This window comes from Xiphophorus maculatus, chromosome 6, assembly GCF_002775205.1.
Source record: "Xiphophorus maculatus strain JP 163 A chromosome 6, X_maculatus-5.0-male, whole genome shotgun sequence".
Lineage (NCBI taxonomy): Eukaryota > Metazoa > Chordata > Actinopteri > Cyprinodontiformes > Poeciliidae > Xiphophorus > Xiphophorus maculatus.
This window is the reverse complement of record NC_036448.1, coordinates 465986-489444: the sequence shown is the minus strand read 5'-3', so window position 1 is coordinate 489444 and position 23459 is coordinate 465986. Positions and strand designations below refer to the sequence as shown.

Here is a 23459-nt window from a genome sequence, read left to right as displayed (position 1 = left end):
GTTTGTGTTTTTGGCCTTGATTGTAGCAACAGTGAATTTGTTGAAAGCAGAGATAAAATGTTCATGAGCTCCATAGCAGTGAGACTAGAGCCATTATTTAAGGGAAGACAAATAGATTTGATAAAAACACCAAAAATCTTTGTGGAAACTGAGTCATACCTGAGTCCACTGTAGAAGTGGATAAATTATATAAAAAAATTCTTCCTCCCCTGCTTTTAACATTTCTCACTCTGAACAACCCAACACCAGGTGCTGGAGGCTGGTCACCTTTGGATACAAATCGTTACCAGTGGCTGCAGGTAGACCTGGGCTCTAGGAAGCAAGTAGTTTCCATAGCAACTCAGGGGCGCTACAGAAGCTCAGATTGGACAAGTCAGTACCAGCTGCTCTACAGTGACATAGCCAACAACTGGAGGCCATATTTAAAGGATGGAAACATTTGGGTAAGATTAAAAGGAAAATTTTATTTGCAGAAAAAAGCACAGTCTTGTCACACAGACACATGTAGTTTGAACAGTTTTATTTTAAATTAAGTTAGCTCATTTTATTGATATAACATCAAATTTACAGCAAGTGTCATCTCATTCTTTAAGCAAAAACAGGTTTAATTTAAGTGCACCCAATTAAAATCCATATTAATTCCAATTATCCTAAAATATCTCCAATTCATTACAAACAAATATCAAAAGCCATCAGAAATATGATTCAATCATAATAACAAACAAAATAAAGTGTAGCTACTTTAGTAACTGTAACCCTCTAGCAGAGTTAACATTCTGTCTCTAAACCCCACACAATCATTATGCTGCATGATCTGTTAAACAATGTCTTTTGTTCTGAAATACATTGTGTTCAAAATTATTATGCAAATTGGATTTAAGTGTCATAAAGATTAAATTTTTTGTGGTGCTATTAAATGTATAGATGGTATTGTGTGTCAGGGCTCTTTGAATCACTATAAGTATTTTCAGAGAGCTGGTTGATTAGTTTGGTTGATTGAGAAGCTCAATTAAAGAAAATCTACTTAAGTAGGATGTTCCACATTATTAAGCAGGCCACAGGTTTCAAGCAATATGGGAAAGAGAAAGGATCTCTCTGCTGACAAAAATTATCAGATAGTGTAGTGCCGTATGACAAGGTATGAAAACATTAGATATTTAACGAAAACTGAAGCAGGAAGGTTTTTGTTAGACAAATTCATCGGATTAAGAGAGCAGCTGTTAAAATGTCCTTACAAAGCAGCAAACAGTTATTTGAAGCTGCTGGTGCCTCTGGAACCTCAAGGTGGAGGATCCTCCAGGCAGGGGTCTCAAACTTCAGTCCTCAAGGGCCGCAGTCCTGCAGTTTTTAGATGTGCCACAGGTACAAAACACTGGAATGAAATGACTTAATTACCTCCTGCTTGTGTAGATCAGTTCTCCCAGCCTTGCTAATGGCCTAATTATTCTATTCAGGTGTGGTGCAGCAGAGGCACATCTAAAAGTTGCAGGACTGCGGCCCTCGAGGACTGGAGTTTGAGACCCCTGCTCCAGAGGCTTGCGGTGCATAAAATTACTATTTGGCCAGCCCTAACCAGAGCTCACAAGCAGAAATGGTGGCAGTGGGCCAGACTTGTTCACTTATGACTGCTGTGCAACTCTGGATGGTACAGATGGACACAGTAGTCGATTGGTGGTGGATGGCCACCATGTCCCAGCGCAGCTGTGACGTCAGTGAGGAGGTGATGGAATCAAGCTTTGGGCAGAAATCATGGGGAGAGAGAGAGAGAGAGAGCTATTCGGCCCCTTCAGAGTCCCTGAAGGTGTGAAAATGACCTCAGCAAAGTATATGGACTTTCTGACTGATCACTTTCTGTCATGATTCAAAAAGAAGAGCCGTACTTTCCGTAGCAAAATCATCCTCATGCATGACAATGCACCATCTCATCCTGCAAGAAATACCACTGTGTCATTGGCTACTATGGGCCTAAAAGGGGAGAGACTCATGGTGTGGTCACCATCCTCCTCTGACCTCAACCCTATTGAGAACCTTTGGAGTTTCCTCAAGCAGAAGATCTGAGGGTGGAACGCAGTTCGTATCAAACCAGCAGCTCTGGGAAGGTTTTCTGACATCCTGCAAAGAAATTCAAGCAGAAACTTTCCACAAACTCACAAGTTCAATGGATCAAGAATTGTGCTGTGATATCAAAGAAGGTCCAATGTTAACATGGAACTCGGTCTGTTAGGATGTTTTTGATTGAAATAGCTTTTGATTTTAATGCTGCACATTCAAAGAATGACCGTTTGCAGTCCTTTGTAAACCATAAAATGTTTAGAAAATCTGCTGTGCATAATAATTTGGAACTGCATTTTGAGTTTTTTATTTTTGAAAAAAATACTGTTCTCATGGGGAGCTTTGTTCAGTAAAATTTGATTTACAGTGAACCCTCGTTTTTCGCGGGGGTTGCGTTCCAAAAAGAACCCGTGATGGGCGAAATCCGTGAAGTAGTTACCTTTATTTTTTACAATTATTATACAGCATAATTAAATACTCTACATTGAAACCAAAGAACAAAACCTGTTTTCAAGACCAAGCATTTTTTTAACAAATAGAACACTTTCTTACAAAAAGCTACAGTAAAATAATCATTTTAATCATCAATACGAAATTCAGTAAGACAAATTGTGACTCGCGTATTTCACTCTTCCTCTGACTGTGACGCTGCGGCCTGACTCCGCTCTCTAGTGTCTTTTTCTTCTGAAGCCTGTGGTGCAGGTGTGTTTTTTCGAGAGAAGAACATAGTTATCGATAGTTGTTGTTGCTCTTTTTCCTTCTGGGCAAAAATATTTGCCAAAATTTGCCAAGCTGTATATTTAAATACCGTAACGTTTTTGGCACACAGGTAGAGAAGAAGCGCGGAGACTGTTTAGCCAATCAGGACGCAGAACACAGTGCACTGTGAAAAAAAACTGCACAAAAAAGTCCGCGAAGCAGCGAGACCGTGAAAGGTGAACTGCGTTATAGCGAGGGTTCACTGTATACTGTAATAGTTCATGACTTGAAAATTATACTGGCCATCATTTGCATTGACCATTTAAGAAAATCTGAGAAAATATCACTTGCATAATAATTTGGAACACCGTGTAATGACTACTAAGTGATAATGTGTAACAGAACTCTAACTGGTAACTGGTAAGTCTTTCATAAAAAAATTACTTTTTAAGAATCTAATAATAAAGAACTTTGAAATAGATGGTCTCATTTATAGTTCCAGTCAGCACTACTGTTGCAATAAAACAAAAAAGACGCCAATCATCTAATTACAAGAATAGAAATACAATATAATTTATTGCAACAGAAACTACAGAAATAAAATATTTTACTCTATGTGGAATTAATCTACATAAAACATAAGTTTAAAATTTTGAAATTAGTGACAAAGCGTTGGGCTTTTTCACTATATTCCAACTTTTATTTGCTGTGGTCCTATCAAATTTCAGAAACTTAAGAAAATATTCAGTAGTTCTTTAATTGTGGAGGATTTAAAACTAGTCTCAATAAATTAATTCCTTTTACTGTCTAATGTGCTGAGGACAGCTTGCCTCAGCCAGAGATTACAAAAATTTGAGCTCTCCGTTTACTCTGATAGCAGTATTTTCTCACATATACTGCTGTGTTACTGCAGGTCATAATTGTCAGTCTGATACATTACTGTACTGACTTACAAGGACCTGACGAGGGACTTTTGTCACTTAGTTCAGCAGTCTCAACCCAAAAATTACATTTTTCTAAGTCATCAAAAGGCTGGTGGATAATTACGAAGAACCTTTAACATCAAGATTCTTGATATTAATGACCTTGATGTCATGTAACAGAACAGTATTTCCAGGTCATCTAAGTAAAAATTTCTAAGACCTTGAAATCCTTCATCCAAAAGGAACAAAACACAAGAATGGAAATGTATTTTATTGCACCAGAAAAATGAGAGAAAATAAAACAGCCTAATATTAATCACATGTTTCAGACATTTAAGGGGAATAATAACAGTGACGATGTTGTACGTGAAGAATTACAACATGCCATAGTGGCCCGCTACATCCGCTTCATCCCACTGTACTGGAGCCAAAAGGGGCGGATTGGAGTCCGCTTGGAACTCTATGGCTGCTCATATTGTAAGTAGAAATGCACAAAGGAACAAACAATGTAAAAATTGTGAAATGTGATAGACTGAATATAATACAGTTATTGTGTATTGCTGAAAATTAACAAGGCCCTTTAATCCTTAAAGTACCTGGAGATTTTTCATATATAACAGAACTGATTTATGAATAACTGCCAACACTCTTAGGTTAGCACTCTTAGACATTTTCTGGTTTGTGATGCCAGATTAATTCTTTATGCAAAATATTGAATTAGACTCTTTTTCCTATGTCTCTAAGGGGCTGATGTAATCAGTTTTGATGGCCATAGCATCATCTCTTATCGCTTCAGGAGTAAAAAGATGAAAACTGTGAAGGATGTTATTTCTCTAAAGTTTAAAACCACAGCCAGAGACGGTGTGCTGCTTTATGGGGAGGGACAGCAAGGAGACTACATCCTGCTGCAGCTTCACAGGGCGACAATGGAGCTGAGCATCAACTTAGGTAGGAACATTAAAAGGTGAAAGGACTGTATATATTATCTTTCAGAAATGACTTGTGGGCTGTTTATCACCTCTGTTGTTTGTGTTGCTTTTCTCCAGGTAGCAGTCAGTACAATCTGATTAAGGGTCACACCTCTGTAACCAGTGGAAGCTTATTAGATGATGGTCACTGGCACTCTGTTGTCATTGAGCGTTACCGTAGAAATATAAATTTTACATTGGACCACCGAACTCAACAGTTCAGGACTAATGGAGAGTTTGAGCACCTGGACCTCGACTATGAGGTAAACTGTCCATGAGGTATGCTGTCAAGCACCCCAGGGATCCATTTTATTCACTCTTAAACCTTTTTCTCTTTCATCATTATTAACTATGTCATATAGAAAGAATGGTTGATGTGCAGAAAATTCTATAAAGTTAATTTTTTTGTGGTTTCCTTTAGGGTGCATATTTTTTTATCTGCATTCATATCAGAATCGGCCAACGAAAGTTGTTTTGTTCTATATTGGTATTGGTCAGATAAGAAACAAACATATTTTTGTGAGGGGGAAGGAAGGAGTTGGTCATGTGGTATTTATTTTGCTATGTGATAGTGATACAGTGCTAAATTGTGAGTTCGGGGGAGGTGTTTAACTGGTAGTTTTTTCACTGTGTCCAAATTGTAGGGATTTGGACACATTTAATTGTTCATCTCCATGGCGATTTGTGAGCTGGGAATGTCAAAATGCACATTGTCCTAAAAATGTTAAAGACAATTTTTTTATTAAAAACAATCTTTTATTGTCTCAAACAAAGCATCTCAGTTTTAGAAATGTTAAATCTAAATTAGTTGTTCTTTCATTGGAAGGACAATTCATCATTACAAGAAGTACTATCCATAAGTCTACGTACTACCTGGTTTTAATCTAAACGTTCGTTGCCGTGTTTTTTAAAAGCAAAATTTGCCACAGAGCACACCAGTCTGACTCTCTTCTCTCATCTTTTAATCTGTATTTGAAAGCATTGTTCAGTCTGTTTACGTCCAGACAGGTGTGACTCCAATTAACTCAAACGTGTGAAATCAGATGTTTGTGGAAGGAATCCCAATGTTTGGCCCAAGTCATACATTTAAAAAAATTGTTATCTAAAAAGCTATTTCAAAAATGTTTTTGATATTTATTTTCCTCTTTGTCTATCAACATATATCTCTGGAAAAAAATTAAGAGACTGCTGCACTAAACCTCATTAAAAACTTGTTCCACCAAATAATGATTTCTGAACTCTTCTCGAATTAAAACATTAGTATTTTTGTTTCTAAATTAATATGAACTTGTTTTCTTTGCATTACTTGAGGTCTGAAAACACTGCATCTTTTTCATTATTTTGACCATTTCTTATTTTTTGAAAAAAAAAACCCACTAAATCTATGCTTTGAATTTCAGAGACATGTCAGTAGATCATAGAATAAAAGAACAATATTCATTTTACTCAAAACATATACCTATAAAAAGTAAAATTAGAGAAACTGATAATTTCAAGTGGTCTCTTAATTTTTTCCAGAGCTGTATTTAAATGTCATTTTTCACTTGTGTGGTGAATTTCACATGTTCACTGATCACACTGTTGGCATGTTTCATTTTAAATGAGTTTACACGTGTTTAGTGACTACAATCCAAACTGTGCTGTGTGTTTTCTCAGCTTACCTTTGGAGGACTTTCTGAATCTGCAAGAATGAGTTTAGGTGGCAAAGAGAACTTTGCTGGCTGCATGGAAGGCATCACCTACAACGGAGACAACATCACCAGCTTGGTGCGCAGGAAGAAGGTGGACACCTCCAGCTTTGTAAGAGTCCCTACTTTTTCTTGCACGTTTCTTGTTTAACATTTTGTTTGAAAAGCAAAAAGCAATGATAAGGTATTTTTATAGCCATATTAGGAGATATCAGCCTTAACATTTTCCAAATATTAAACGTGCTTCTCAAAATCTTTCAAACAAACCCGACAAAGTCTCTCTGGTGTGTCTAAGGTGTGAATTTATGAAAAAAAGATAGACACTTCATTTCAGTGAATATGTTACAGTATATAGCTATATAAATAAACTGCAAAGGACATGTATACACAGGATATTGATGGGTTGGTGCTGAATGTGTAACCATTTTAAACTTCTGTCAGTGTTTTTGGTGGGGAGAAAATCTAATTTTTGATTCATTAAGATGCATATATGGACAATTTTGACTAGAATAAGAAAGACAAGAAACATCAAAACTTTATCTTTATTTATGACCAAATTTCCAAAAATGGAATTCTTAAGTGTGTAAGTGCAGCACCAGGATAGTTAATGACAGTCCTGCACAGTACATCCTCAAACCAATGCCTTAGTTTTTTTCCCCTGATCATCACACCTGAATCAAATGATGGTTCATTAGCAGGCCTCTGCAGAACGTTGACATGGAGACGTGTGGACTATTTGAATCATTTATGGTGAACACAACATCACATATACAAGTTAGTCACCACTTTGCTTACTCAGCTGGCCATAAGAGGTTGAGCAGCTAAAATCTTTCCTTTCCTCTGCCTACATCCCAAAGAATACTGTGCACTTCTGGATCAGAGTTCAATGAAATTATTGAACAGTTTATTGTTAAGCTGATCACATGTCTATACATATTGTTTTTTGTTGTTGTTGTTTTTCCATTTTTTTCTCTGAAGAGTTTTTGCGGCGTTAGTGGCTCATATTTTTTCGACAGTAGGCAGACAGGAAGGAGGGTGAGGAGAGGGGGGAAGACATGCAGTAAAGGGACCGGGAGTCGAACCCGCGACGTCCGCGTCGAGGACTAAGGCCTCCAAACGTGGGGTGTGCTAACCCCCTGCGCCACCACAGCACACCCCGTCTATACATATTATTGATTTATTGCCCAGCCTTACCTCTGGGTTAAAAAAAACTCTCCAAGCTCACCACTGCTGCTCAGATGCTACCTGTAGCTGCTCACACACACATCACCGCTTTGCTGTACACTGCAGCAGGTGAAATGTCAGTATTGGAGCACCATTACACAATGTGACAGTTGCTGTGGTATAGGGTTAGCATCATAAGTCTCTAAAAGCTGCCTTTTTAATTAGTGCTGGATAGTATAATCCTTGAATTTGTCCTGAGAATTTGGCACGTTTTGAGTTCCATTCGCAGGTTAAAGCCAGTTAACAAAAACATTTCCAAAACAATTTGCTTTGTGAGAGACTCAAACACTGATTTGATCCTTGAGTCTAAGTACACACGGCCGGTACAGTGAAACGGCAATGGCTCTTTAAATCAATTATGGTTCCTCCACTGTGATAATCTCACAGTGGAGTCAATTTCACATTTCACATGACTCAATCAACACATGACTTAGATGAGCGTTTGTTGATTTTTATAAGCTAGTTAGAAGCAATAATGACCCGCTGTGGAATTCCTACTACTTAATATTTTGTATTGTTTTCTTTGCCATTTGGTTTGTTTGGATTTGCAGTTCAAACTGAGAGGTATTCAGGGAGATGCATCCTAAAGGATACCTGTTCACAGTTGTAGTCAAGAGGCCTGATGGTCAGATTGACTCACTCGGTCAAAGACTGTTTTAAAAAAAATAAAGACACGAGTGGAAGAACACTGAATCATAAGCACTTAGGAAGCAGGAAGTGGTTTGATTTGTCTTTTATGGTTATTTCTTGCAGCTAATTTTTCTACCATTGGATTTATGTTTCACTGCAGCGTAACCTGACATTCACCTGTGCTGAATCCAGCTCTTTTCCTGTCTACTTCAACTCCACATCCTTCCTGCGGCTGCCGGGTCAGAGGGACAGTGACACTCTTTCAGTAAGTCTGTCTTTCAGGACGTGGAACCCCAATGGAGTGCTGATGTTCACACAGCTGGCTGAGGGTTGGTTGGAGCTGTTACTGATTGAAGGAAAGATCACTGTCTACATGAACGTGACACAGAAGAGGAGCACACGTATTGACATTTCATCAGGTGAGCTCAGCTCTGTGTTTAGAATGGCCTTGGAAAAACTTTTGGTTGCTTGGCTCGTGTTGCAGACAGCAAGTGGAGACAAGTGAAAGCTGGATTGATTGATTATTTTATTAAATTTGATGAAAATAGGTTTATATAGAAGATCTCTGCTAAACTATGAGATTTTGTGACTGGTTGTGCTGTAGGAAATCACTGACCAATAATCTTATGTACGGTGAGGATCGAGTGATTCTTTCTTGACAACAGGTTGGGCCTGCGGCCATTCCTCTGTGTGTTCTACAGTAGCTTTGGGCTGCAGAACTACCTCAAGATCCACTCCTAGGAAAAGACTCCTCCTAGAAAGAGTAGACTCATGACTGTTAGAGCTAAAAAGGGTCAACGGCCAGCTTTGCCGCTGTTTTCTCTCATTGTGTTGCATGTGTGTTACGGATACTTAAATATTTTACCATGAAAGTTTTATGTGGACAGATGGTGTTAAGCTTGATATCCTTAAGATTATATTACTCCACTTTCATGTCTGATCTACCAGGGCCGTGCAGAGACCTATGGAGGGGCAAGGGCTCAAATTTAAAAAGGGGGCACATTGAACAAAAACTCAGTACAGCAACATATCAACAACCCATATTAATCAAGAATCTAATTGGATCCTACTATACCATTGCCATCATGAAATGCAAAGCAAATATAGTCTATATTTTCCCCAACAGGTAAAAAGTTTCTGTTTCTGCTGCTGACAGTCCTGGAGGGCTGAGCTGATCTGAGACTGTAGCTGATAAACAGACGAGAGGAGAGAAGGTTTCTGGTTATGAAGTTATGAAATAAGCAAAATTGCTGCCATTTTACTAATTAAGCCCTAATAATATCTATTTAACCTCTAGAACAACTTGGCTGCAGACTGATTTATAGATCCAAAAAACTCAAAGGGGTTAACTCTATATAACAGTTTGATGTTAACACCTGTGAGACCTAGAATTATAAGACTGGAATATCAAGGCAAAGAAAACTCAGTAGCTGCTGGTAGGGGCCATTCAGGGGCCTCCAGACACTCAGGGGCCCCTAGAAATGGTTTAATTGTAACACAGACTGTAGCGAAGGTTCTATGTTCGAAACTTGAGGCTGGTGGAATGTTACACTCGCCACTGTGTGTCGATCAGGACAAACTGAGGAGGGGATTTCCTATTTGTGAAGCTCTCTTTATTTGTGGTTACAGCAGTAGTACAGGCTTGGAGTTGGAGATGTGTGGATGTGGAGGTGAGGTGATGTGGTCTAAATCACAACAGAAATAAAGCCCACGTTAATTCACTGTACACATTATCACGTACAAGTTGCTGCAGTGACATCTGCTGGCCACAAACTAACACACGTATATTGAATGCTACAACCGATAGCTAACAGGCTAACCCACGTGGAGTTAGTAAAAGGTCACATTAAACCGGCGACTCTTATGAATATAACATCAACATGTAATACAGACGGAACTACTAAATTAACTGCCTTGATACACATAACAGCAATTACTTACAGTGAGCCAAGAACGCACATCGACCTCAACCGAAACGGTAAGCAGCAGCTGCGTGTCTCCACTCCCAGAGCTATAATGCTTCTGCAGCTGCTGAATGTGCAATAACGCACTCGCCACCGGGTGGCGCACCTCCCTCTCCCAGTCCAAAGTAATAAACACCCGAACCTTTGTAACAGCCTCCCCCAAATGTATTAAGTACAATTGTTACAAAACAAAGGCGACAAACTAAGTCTTCAATGATGAATCCTGACCGCTGGCTTCTTCAGGTGCCGCAGGAAGAACAACCATCCTTGCTACTGGTCGAGTATAGACTCTGTCCTTCACTTTAACATCCACCGACCTGATGCGGCCGTCAGCGCTGGGATGCACCTTAGTCACCCGTCCAACGGGCCACAAGGCTCTGGGAAGGTGCGGGTCCATGAGCATGACCACAGCATCCTCGTTCAGGTCAGCTTGAGTGGTCTGCCATTTCTGCCTAACCTGTAAATTGGGAAGGTATTCCCTGATGAATCTGGACCAGAACTGGTCTGCCAGCACCTGGGAGTGCCGCCAGCGACGCCTGCTGGGAAGTTCAGTTGCCGGGTACACGACCTGAGGCAGCGACCCATCCGGCCGCCCCATCAACAGATGATTTGGCGTCACAGGGTCAGGATCAGCGACACTGGAGGAAACATAGCCTAATGGCTTCGAGTTCAGAATGCCCTCCACTTCTATAAGAACTGTCCTCAGCACCTCCTCGGGTAATGGTTGAGCCCCGACGGTGGCATACAAAGCCGTTTTCACGGAGCGTATTTCTCTCTCCCACACTCCACCAAAGTGAGGTGCACCAGGGGGATTAAACTTGAAAGTGATCCTTTGCTTGGCGAGGGATTGCTGCAGGTCCGAAGACATCTTTGTCATGGCCTGTTGTAGCTCTCGTTCCGCTCCACGGAAGTTAGTTCCTTGATCTGAGAGAATTTCCGCCGGCATACCCCGACGGGGTATAAATCTCCTTAAGGCCATAAGAAAGGAGTCAACATCAAGGTGAGTAAGTACATCAAGATGGACTGCCCTGGTAGTCAAACACTTAAAGATTATGCCCCATCGTTTCTCGTTGCGCCTCCCGATTCTGACCTGAAATGGTCCGAAGCAGTCTGTGCCTGTGGAGTAGAACGCAGGCTTGAAGAGGCGTAGACGCGCAATTGGCAGGTCGGCCATCTGAGGAACTGTAGGCTTGGCCTTCCATCGTCTGCAGTCAGAGCATCTGGACTGATGACGTCGAACCGCTTCTCTTCCTCGTAATATCCAGAAGTTCCGACGAATGTCAGCGAACAATCGTTCGGGACCGGGGTGGCACAAACGACGATCGTAGTCCTGTATTAGCAGTCTGGTGAATGGGTGGTTCGGATCTAGAACAATGGGATGAACTGCTCCTAGCTCAAGATCCGTCGCGTACCTCAATCGGCCACCTACTCGGATTTCTCCTGCTTCATCCAACTGGGGTGCCAAGGCACGCAACCTGCTGTTGATGGCAACCGGCTTACCTAAACTAAGAAGCCTAATCTCTTCGGGAAAGCTGTCGTGCTGTATCTTATTGATAAGGTGTCTTTCCGCCTTGCGATAATTTTCCGCACTCAAATTTCCATCTGTCCCCTCTGCATCCTGCAGGGTCTGTGCTGTTGACTCAAGCAACTCCTGCCAGTCCTTGTAGGCTTCAGATTCTGAGTTCGGACAGGTAGACGTCAAAGTCATACCACAAAAGGTTGACTTCCGAAGTTCTATGGGTTCCTCTTCGAGTGGGGTTGCTGGTGGCGTGGGCCAGTAGTCTGGAGTCTGAAGTAAAAAGGGGGGTCCTCTGTCCATCTGTTCAGCTCAGACAACTCCTGCAAGGTCTTACCCCGGGTAATGTCATCAGCTGGATTGCTGGCTGAATCTACATAACGCCAGGACTGTGAGTCTGTTAAATCTTGAATCTCCGTCACTCGGGTTCCCACGAATACTTTATAGCGACATGAGTCCGAAAGTATCCATCTCAACACTGTGGTGGAATCTGTCCACAAGGTGGTAGTGTCAATCTTCAGGGTGAGCTCCGCGCTCAACAGCTTGGCTAGCTGGGCTCCTGTTAAGGCTGCAGAAAGCTCCAACCGAGGTATGGACAGCTGTCGCCTGGGGGCTACCCGTGAGCGAGCGAGGAGGAAGGCTAGGTGTATTTGTCCCTGACTATCCTCAGACCTGAGGTACGCCACGGACCCATAAACCTGTTCCGAAGCATCGCAGAAGATATGTACTTGTCTGTTGATGATCAAAGCATCTTCAGCTGCATGCGTGTAATGTCTGGGTAAGGTGACTTGGGCAGTAGTTGGAGTTCACCTTCCCACTGCGCCCATAGTTGCTGTACATCCGGGGGGAGCAACGGGTCATCCCAATCCCGCCGCTTCTCCCACAGCTGACGAACCAACACCTTGGCTCGAGTCGTGTAGGGTAGGATGTAACCCAGAGGATTGTACTGGGAGGCGAGAACCTTGTAGATGTTCCTCATGGTCAAGGTCCCATAGCTGAGAGGCCTGTGTTTGTAGCCAATGAGGTCTTGCTGAGGGTTCCAGCTAAGCCCAAGTGTGCTTTCAGATGGATCATGCTTGTCTTGGGTCAGCCAGAGCTCTGTAGCAGGGGAATGGACCTCACTTGGCAAGTGGCTGATCACCTCCATCGCATTACTTGACCATTGACGAAGGTCGAATCCTGCGGAGAGAAGCAGTGCTCTTAGCTTGTCCACCAAGGCCTTTGCTGTATCCACAAATGGTAAGCTTTGTAGCCAGTTGTCGACGTAAAAACACCGCTCCACAGAAAACCGCACATCCTCTCCATCCTGACTATGGTCAGTGACGTGACGCTGGAGGGCATAGGTCGCACAACAGGGACTACAAGTGGTGCCAAAGGGAAGCACCTGCCATTCATAAATATCTGGTGGTCGGTCCTTGACCTGATCCCGCCACACGAACCTTAAGAGGGGTCTATCTTCTGGAAGGAGGCGAACTTGGTGAAACATCCCTTTATGTCGCTGCTGATGGCGACGGCATGTTCCCGGAACCGCAGTAACACTCCTATAAGTGATGCACTGAGGGTAGGTCCAGGTAGTAGGAAGTCGTTCAGATTAAGGCCCTGGTACTGGTGAGAGCAGTTGAACACCAGCCTGTCCTTGTTATTATGGTTCACCATATGATGAGGAATGAACCACGACTCCCCCTCTGATGCAGTGTCTTGAGGGCCCAACTTCACCACACTACCGGCCTGGACCAGCTTCCGAATCTCCTCCTGGTATGTGTTAGCCATTGTTGGGTTCTTACTCAATCTTCTCTCATTGCTCCGTAAGTTGAACATCACTGATTCAGGAGAGGCTTTGAGGACAGGCATGATTTTCTTCCGTAGCAGTGGTGTAGCGTAATGGAGAATCCCATCAACATACACCCGTTCGGTCCTCTTCTCCAACAGGTCTACAGCTTCTTGGTCCAACTTGGAACGAGTTACTGTCTTCTCTTTCTGGTAGGGAAGAACGTCGGCCTGCCAGAGTTTCTCCACATTCCTCAGCAGCTCCGCATTAGCGGGGGGAGCAGATGTAAGCAAACACTGGGAGTGTTGGAGACCACTGTGCTCTGTTCTCATTGGTCCCTGGAGAGCCCATCCGAGCCTCGTTCTGACTGCAGCTGGTGCTCCCGATGGACCCAACCAAACCGGTTCAATGGGAGTAATGAGGTGAGGGTTGTCAGTCCCAATGAGGATCAGAGGCTGCACATTCTTGAAAGGATGTAGAGGCAGATCGGACAGATACTTGAACTGTTTCTGGAGTCTGTCGATCGGATACGACTGTTCTGCCAGGACCAGGCGATCGGCCGTAAAGGCTCCATTCACCGCGAAGCGGCAGCGATTGCTGAAGGAAGGAGATATCTGAAAGGAAACGGAAGCACCTCTCATGGTCTGAATGTCCTGCCTTATGGTTCTCAGATTCAGAGTCTCTGGGTTGCCCTGCAGACCAAGCTTGTGTGCAGCAGGAGCCAGGAGCATGGTACGTTCAGAACCATCATCGAGTAAGGCATAGGTTTTGAGGCTCTGTTTCCCGTGATGCAAGGTGACCTGGACCACCTTCAGCAGAACTCTGCCGTACACCAGCGGTCGGCCCAAATACAGCTGGTCAGTGGCGCTGATGAGGCAACTCTCCTCTCTAGTGGTGTCTTTAGTGTCTCTAGTGTTCACATCGTGAAGCACCTGAAGATGTTTCCCCTGACACAGGTTACAGGGTTTCCGAAGATCACACTGGGTTGCATGGTGAGATCTCGCACAGCGCCAGCATCTGTCGTGATCCTTTATCCACTGTGATAGTTGGTCCTTAGACAACCTTTGAATGCCCGTGCATTGGCTGAGGTAATGTTCATTACTTTCACAGTATGGGCAATAACGATTCGATTTGATGCCCGTGCTCCCCGAAGCCCTGGAAACAGAACCAGCCTTGGTTCCATGCAGCACTGTCGTGGCCCTCTTCTTCTGATGTCCTGCTTTGTCTTTATTTCCTGCTCCGGAATCATAATTGTCCGAATTATGACACCAGGTCTCGTACTGGAGCCATTCAGCGAAATCCACTAACGTGTAGACTGCATTGGGATGGCGGAACATGGCTCGACGGAAGTCTGCACGCTGCTCTGCAGGTAGTTTACTCAGCAAACAGGCCACATGAGATCCGCATCTCAGCTCAGCATCACCCTCTGGACCCAAAGTCCTGAGTAACCCGACCAGAGACTGAACTTCGAGAGCGAACCTCTCAAACGCTACCGAGTCACCTCGGCGGACGTCGGCAGCATCCATTACACCGGCAATCCTGTTCAATGCCATCTGGTGTGGCTGGCCGAATTTCTCACTTAGAGCCCTCATAGTGTCTGAGTATGGGGTGGCGGAGTTCAAATAAGAGTCTGCTATGAGTTTAGCTTCTTCGAGTTTGAGGTGATCCACCAGGATCTGGTACTTGAACAGCTCTGTCCCTTCTGGTGGTAATAGATTAATCAACGCTATCTTTAACCGAGCAAAGTCCCTGGGATCTCGTCTAGCGAAGTAGGGGATGCTTGGCCTAGGACCTTGATAGGTTTGTTCTGTGACAACTGGCAACATCGAAGGAGAATACAAACTCGCTGGTCGAGCCGGGCCTCCTGGCCTCAATGATCCCTGACGATCTATCGGCATCTTTTCTTGTGTGGGGACAGATCTCATGAACCGTGGCTTTCCGCCCTGTGGTGCCATGGTCCGATTCTTTATGAGTTGTAGATCACTCATCAGCTTTTCCAACATGACCGAGACAGGCTGGGTTGATGGAGAAGGTTCACCCTCCTCCTCTGTCTCGGGCCACGGTGGAGGTTCAGGCCATTCCTCCTCCCCCTCCTCACCGTGACTCCACCATGTCGAAGGAGGAGGCAGGGCGTATGTCGGTGATGGGATTTCAAACCGCTGCTGTGAAGTAGCCGTACTCTGTGGCATATATCCCATTCTCCTCCTCATTTCTTCCTTTAAATCCCTGAGTTCGGCTAACTCAGAACGTACTTCTTCTTTAGCCCACTCATATTCAATTTCTTTCATCTTTAACTGCTCCAGCTCCGAGTGATATGGTGCGAAGCTCTGCTGCTGCTGCCTGTGATGTGGAGAGCCAGTAGAATAATCTCTCTTATCCTCTTCTGCCAAGCTCTTCCGCCGCTGTGGTTCGGTAAGCGTCTGTTCGGGGTAACCAACCCACTCATCTACCGTGTTTTCCCACTGCTTACTGGGCCATCCGGCTGCGGTAGATGGGGGGCTGAGGGGTGTCATCTTGGCAGCTCCCTCCTCCGACGGTGAATACGAGCTATCCTCACATCTAGGCTCAGCTCGCACACCTCAATAATCAGACAGAGGCTGAAACCGGTGTTCCTGGTTGTTGGTTTCATAATCCTGTAAATACGAAGGCGGGCGGGTTCGCCGCTTTGGTCTCGTCGTTGCTTCACGGCTGAACTGCATGCTGAAACAGTGGTAAGTGTCCCAATCCGGCTCGAAGGACCATAAATTGTAGCGAAGGTTCTATGTTCGAAACTTGAGGCTGGTGGAATGTTACACTCGCCACTGTGTGTCGATCAGGACGAACTGAGGAGGGGATTTCCTATTTGTGAAGCTCTCTTTATTTGTGGTTACAGCAGTAGTACAGGCTTGGAGTTGGAGATGTGTGGATGTGGAGGTGAGGTGATGTGGTCTAAATCACAACAGAAATAAAGCCCACGTTAATTCACTGTACACATTATCACGTACAAGTTGCTGCAGTGACATCTGCTGGCCACAAACTAACACACGTATATTGAATGCTACAACCAATAGCTAACAGGCTAACCCACGTGGAGTTAGTAAAAGGTCGCATTAAACCGGCGACTCTTATGAATATAACATCAACATGTAATACAGACGGAACTACTAAATTAACTGCCTTGATACACATAACAGCAATTACCTACAGTGAGCCAAGAACGCACATCGACCTCAACCGAAACGGTAAGCAGCAGCTGCGTGTCTCCACTCCCAGAGCTATAATGCTTCTGCAGCTGCTGAATGTGCAATAACGCACTCGCCACCGGGTGGCGCACCTCCCTCTCCCAGTCCAAAGTAATAAACACCCGAACCTAAACCTGCAGCATCATTTATAGAGAATGACAATGTTAATACATTTTATTTAATGCATTCAGCTGAGAAAAATAAATAGTACATTTAGGATTTAATTAGGAATTTTACTTTGTAAAAGTTTAAAGAATCATCTTGATAGTTTGATTGTCAAGATCAAACTATCTTGACAATAGAGACAACAGACAGCAGGTGGTACCACCCGGTACTGGGTGGTACCACCTACTGTCTGTTCTGGTGGTACTGGTGGTACTGGGGCTTTGATCTGAGTTGCAACTCGCGGTGACAGTCGGTACCGTGTCTTATATCAGGATGTCTGATATAACGACAGACATCTGTCTATCTGTCAGTGGGACCGACTCAGACTGCATGTAGTGAACCGGGCATTTAGCAGAATGATGAAGTTGAAGTCAAACGTTTTCTCTGCAACCGAAGCATTTCTGTGTTTAGAAGCGAGGCGGGTTTTGTCCCACTATTGCAAGGACGATTATGAAAATATAAATAGAAACAGTTTTTCTAACGTCAGCATCAGACCTACATTTTTATTCACAAACCAGTGTATGAAAAAATATTCTTGCCCATAATTTGATAGTTAGAGGACACAGATCCGCCTCCTCCTCACCATGGACCCGGAGTCTGAACAACATGGAGGCTCTGAGAGTCATTATTAGACTGAGGGCAGCCAGACAAGTTTATTTTTACTAAATTATTATATTTAGGTAAATATTATTGCTGAGGGGCACAAACAGGCCTTCTGATACAGATTAAAAATAAAAAATGTTTTGAAAAAAAATAAAAAACTCAAAAAGGGTACTAGGGGTATCAAGGATAAAAAGGGCAGGGGCTCAAGCCCCCTCACTCCCCCCTCTTCACGTGCCTGTGATCTATGGCACTACTGGTTGCTTATATTGCTACATTTAGAATTTTCTGAAACTTCCCAGGTATACTATGGCAATGTGGCAAGTTTTGATGCTGCATGGAGATATGAGTCTTGGCCTCATCAACATTCTGTGACATAAGAAATTTTTCATTGAAAATTTTGGATCCTCAAAAACCACATGAGGAGAAACCCTTCTGATACCAGAAAAACAGAAAATGTATGCTGCAGGAATGATGGAAGCATGGACTCTTGTAGGCTCCATGCTGATTAACGCAGCATAGAGCAATGAAGGCACCTTTAATGAGCCAGACTCTGACTTGTCACCAGAATATCTGAACATAAGTGGTTATTATTAGGGGTGAAAGTAAGCCAGTACTTTTAAAAAATTCTGAGCTGGTACGCAGTACTGGGAGGACGACTGCAATAAGGCCATCATTTAGAACGACTGCACTTTGAGTCAGAATAGATCTGCTTTGAAATAGGCAGTCTAATACACAACTTAATCTGTTCACAGTGTTTTTCTCATTCCAAATTCTTTCTGAACTGTCTATATTGCGTGATGGATCCTCTCACTCCAGGCATCTCTCTCGTTCTCTCTCTCTCTCTCCTCCACCTGCTCCCTCCTGGAGCTCGTAGCTTTTGTCACCAGCCTTCAAACCGTTCTCCGCTATGTTTACGTCTGTCTGCTGGTTACAAAATGTCCCATTTAAAAGCAAACAGTGATTATCTAGTTGTGTTTTATATTAGTTTGTTCAATTAAAACACATGTGTCAAACTCAAGGCCCGCGGGCCACATGTGGCCCGCTACGTCATTTTATGTGGCCCTCTCCCCCCCACCACCGTTTTACAGCCCCATTGATTGACTTCAAATAGGTTTTGAGCATGAATTGACTACAAACTACATCTCCCATAATGCCTTCCGATTCTTACCAGCCAACATTACGGCTTCTCGCCACTAGAGTGCAGCAGAGTCACCTCAAGCTCATTATTAATTTTCCCAGCGAATAAAACTGAAGCATCGACAAGCTAACAAGCTCAAGAGCGAAGTCCCGAGATGTTTCAATCTTGGACTTTTACCGTCTCCAGCCCCCTGATTTGATGCCACAGCTTCGACTCCATGCAGCTCATGTTTTTTGTCCATGTTTGGAAGCACCTATCTGTGCGAACAGATGCTTTCAATAATGAATTTAAACAAGACCAAGCACAGATCGCGCATTACTGACGAAAACCTACACGCCGTTTTGTGGATTGCCACAGAATAGAACTAAAACCAGACATAGACGAACTGACCAGGGGAAAACATTGGTAAGCACAAACAAACTAAATTTAAATAAAATGAATGTAAAACCAAAACTCAGTATACTGGATTATGTATATAGTTTATTGATTTTGCTTGTTTTGTGTTTATTTACACAACACAACACAATGAGGATGTGTGTGAGTTGGTGACAGGGTGAAGAGGATCAGCTTTGTGTTCAAGGACAGGCAACATCACCTCATAGTTTTGTTCTTATGTGAAATACATGTTCGTTGTGTAATAAATAACAAAAAAGTTTTGTGAATGAAGTTGAGAGCTGATATCAAAACTTGTTTTTATTCTTTGTCTGCTTATCTTTAAAGCAGACAAAGATTAATTTTCCCAGCGAATAAAACTGAAACATCGACAAGCTAACAAGCTAAAGAGCGAAGTTTAGCTGAGCAGTTACAAATACTGAGCATATTTTTAAACTGAGCAGTAATTTTACGTCCATGCAAACTCAAATGTAATATTTAAAACTTGAATACATAAAATCAGTTATTTAACAATGTGAGGTGTTGTTTAATTTATTTTTAACATTGTATTTTAATACATTTATGCTAGGGTTGCCCAAGTCTAGTTTTCCAGACCTTTCACTCTGCAACTTTAGATGCGTTCCTTCTCTAACACACCTGGATCATTGACTCATTCATAGGCCTCTACAGAACTGAGTTGCTGCTAATGAGGGAAGTCAACCTTTTGTCTGGGGTACGTTTTAGCAGGGACGCATCTAAAAGTTGCAGTCTGGAGGGCTGCACTTGGGCATTCCTGATTTATACCGTCAATGTGGCCCGTTGAGGGTGGCCAATATGCTGAAGTGGCCCTTGGTGAAATTGAGTTTGACACCCCTGAATTAAAACAACACAGCACACCTCAAAAACAACTGCTTATTAACTTGACCGGAGATTTCATTGGTTTTAAACGATAGTGTATGGCACGCACGTCTTCTTCCAAAAGACGGTGCTTGCTGATCGGATTTGTGTGTTTGATTTATGGACTGGAACATTTTATACAGGTGGTCCACAGACATAAAACATGCTGCTCGCACTGGAACAAGATGAACAATAAATCACTTATCATTCATAAACTTTAAAATAAAAACCAGGAAAATACCTGGGGACAGTGAATTTTTAATTCAACAATATCAAAACCTGACAAAAGTGCAGAAAACAATAACTTGTTCAAAAGAAAAGACAGTGATGCAGAAGTTGGTTTTGATAAAAATGTGCACTTAAATACAAGTAAAGTTAGTAATATAATCAGTATGCCATGAGGTTCCAGTCAGTGTCTTCAATAGATGTCAACTATACCTGAACAATACACACGTCATGCAGGACGGTGCAAAAACTATGCACCACCCCAAGCCACAGGCTTCCATTAAGCAAATAAATAAAAATACGCCAAGTTAAACAGCAAAACTGAAATTTTACAGCAGATCCTGAGGTGGAGCAGCTCGCCAGATGTGTTTGAGGCACTTTTTAAAGTAGGAAATTAAAGTGAAACCTCAGTAATACCAATAAGCAATTCGTTTGTAGAATAAAAAATAAATTATAGATAAAATTAAATATGATTAAAACTTTTTACACGTTTTCATTTCAGTTTTCTAGGGGCTAGGAGAGAAGGCCCTGCTGGCCCTCACAGCCCAGCACTGCATGTAATAATAATTTCCTTTGTGCTGTTACGGCCATGCTCAGATGACCACAACAAGAAACTGAGGGGACATGACACCATGAATCATTTTAAGCCCTTTAAAGGCTTTTATTAAAACAATGTCTAGGGGAAGTGGGCGGCAGCCTCTGCACCCGCGTGTCCTCCTTTCGGTCTGGTCCTCTGTCTGGTACAGATCTCCCTCAGTCATGGACTGGTTCAACCCACAGGTCCCGGCATCCATTTCCAGGTATGGTCAAGCGATGCCTCCATATGCGGTCTATCCGAACTGGCTCCCACACTGTGTCAAGTGACCCACCCCTTCTGGTTCCAGCTCCACCTCTGGATCTGGTCCAGGGCCAGATCCAGGACCAGATCCAGTCCAGTTCCATTCATCTGCCATGAATGGAACAAGTGCTCCTTATATATGGTCCAGGTGGACACTTGATCATAAGCGCCTCACATCTCCAAGACCTTCTTTGAATAACAGTTAAAAGGCCACAGTGCAACACAGCAGGAGGCTGTCACAATGCTCATCACAAAGGAAATAAGAAGATATTGGTCTCAAACTATTTTTATTTAAGAGAGCACATTTATAAATTAAAAAGCAACAGAAAATATTATGTGTATTTTTAATTGGACATTAGTTTTCAATATTTTATGTCAGCTGTTTGTCCCTCCTATATAATAGTTTTAAATAACTGACTCCAAACTAAGTACCTGATTTTCTGTTTTCAGTTTTAGTCAATACAAATAATAATCACAGGTACCTGATAAAATTGACATTTACATTTGTTGCTAAAATATTCAAGTCGACAATGTCTGATATACAGTACAGACCAAACGTTTGGACACACCTTTTAATTCAATGAGTTTCCTTTATTTTCATGACATTGTAGATTCACACTGAAGGCATCAAAACTATGAATAACACATGTGGAAATATGCACTAAACAAAAAAGTGTAAAACAACTGAAAATACCCCTTATATTCTAGTTTCTTCAAAGTAGCAACCTTTTGCTGTGATTACTGCTTTGCACACACTCTGCATTTTATTGATGAGCTTCAAGAGGTAGTCACCTGAAATGGTTTTCACTTCATAGGTGTGCCCTGTCAGGTTAATAAGTGGGATTTCTTGCCTTATAAATAGTCATGAAAATAAAGAAAACCCAATGAATTAGAAAGGTGTGTCCAAACTTTTGGTCTGTACTGTAGCTGTTGCCTTTCTCATACTTACAGTTAACTTGATGCATTAAATTCAGTGAGGGGTTTTCTTTTTCTCAGAAGTTAACTTGAACTAAACTTTATAGTTTCTTCTTACTCTGTCTTCCAACTGATGCAACACCATGAGATCTTAATACAAACCCAGTCGAAAGATAAATGCTGTTATGCTGGTGTTTGATTTGAAATGGATATAATTTCAAATGTAACTGAGTAACTTTATTCAAAACAAATTCAAGTAAAAGTTCAGGTTTGGGAAAAAACTTAAAGGACAAATTAGACAAACTGTAATTACATCAATAAATGTAAATGGTCTCTGGTTGTTATGGTAACGTTTAAACATCCCTTCAAAATAAGATAAAGATGCACAACAAAAACAAACCTTTTATTTTCTGGAAAATTTTTACTCACAATAACAACAAATTAATGAGAGCTTGTTTTTCTGCAGCGAGACGGTCCCATCTGGGAGACAACGACACCCGCAGTGTTGCTTATGCACAGGGTGCTTGGTCTCTACATGGCGAAGCAGTTTGAAGGCTTCATTCCCTCATCAGCGAGCTGGTCACCGCGTATTATTTAGAGCGGGCTGGTAATGTGAGAATAACTTACCGGGATAAATCCATTCTCCTGTCTCTTCTCTGGGTCTTTTCCCCTTTGCAAAGACATCTGATCTGTTTCTTACTCATTTTGCTGCTTGTGGGCTCAATGTTGGCGCACCGAAAGAATCTGATTAAAGGATTTTCAAAATAAAAGATCCGTCCAGACTCAAATAATACATAATACGGAAATATTTAATTATTTCTTGTGCGGCCCAGTACCAATTGGTCCACCTACCGGTCCGCGGCCCGGGGGTTGGTGACCACTGGCCTATAGGATAGTAAAATATTCATGATTTTGTTTTGGTTTGCACAATGAGCCACTGACGATTTTCGTCATAGTACTGGCAAGACTTTAAAACTACTTTCCCCCTTGGTATAATCACAGCAGGTTTTTCATTTTTAATCCTGTTGATTAATTGTGATACTTCAATGTTCAAATAAAATCATATTTTCACCTTTTAGGTATAGGTCTGAATGATGGCCAGTGGCACAGTGTCCATTTAAATGCACTGGACAACTATGCCATGCTGACAGTAGATGGAGATGAAGCATCTACTGTTAGGACTGCTATTCCTGGCCAGATGAAGACAGGAGGAACCTACTACTTTGGAGGTGATTGATGATGATTTAAAAAGGATGATGATTTACTTTCCAGTATTTTCTCATAAGAGTCGCTTCTATGTACACAGTTTGAATGTGAAAGGAAAGTAAAGCAATAGAAAATGGCACTCTGAAATGATTCAGATATGGTTTTCTGTTTTGGGTCTTTTGCTTTTGACTTTAGCATCTCAAAATTATTACTAGAAACTACAGAAACAAAAACACAGTGACAGTGACCACAGCTAAAAAAAACTTTCAGGTTCAGTAACAAGCCAACAATTAGTATTTGATATATTTTTTAGTATTTGAATGAGTCAATCTCTCTCCTAAGTTTGGAGAATATTTAAATGTATATGATTTGTATCATGCTTAAGGATACTTAAGTGTTTTAGAATATCATTATTTTCCCCCACCTGTCAGTGGTGGGTACATTGTA

General features: G+C 42.3%; 1 protein-coding gene across 1 annotated transcript in view; it reads left to right on the top strand.

Moving 5' to 3' along the window:
* LOC102229106 (contactin-associated protein-like 2) overlaps positions 1-23459 on the top strand; it is a 62105-nt gene that overhangs the window by 4172 nt on the left and 34474 nt on the right. The window contains exons 3-9 of the mRNA XM_005809209.2: positions 250-443; positions 4004-4151; positions 4419-4622; positions 4721-4905; positions 6299-6442; positions 8345-8603; positions 22886-23035. Of these exons, the coding sequence (XP_005809266.1) occupies positions 250-443; positions 4004-4151; positions 4419-4622; positions 4721-4905; positions 6299-6442; positions 8345-8603; positions 22886-23035 (1284 nt within the window). The remainder of the gene's footprint in view (positions 1-249; positions 444-4003; positions 4152-4418; positions 4623-4720; positions 4906-6298; positions 6443-8344; positions 8604-22885; positions 23036-23459) is intronic.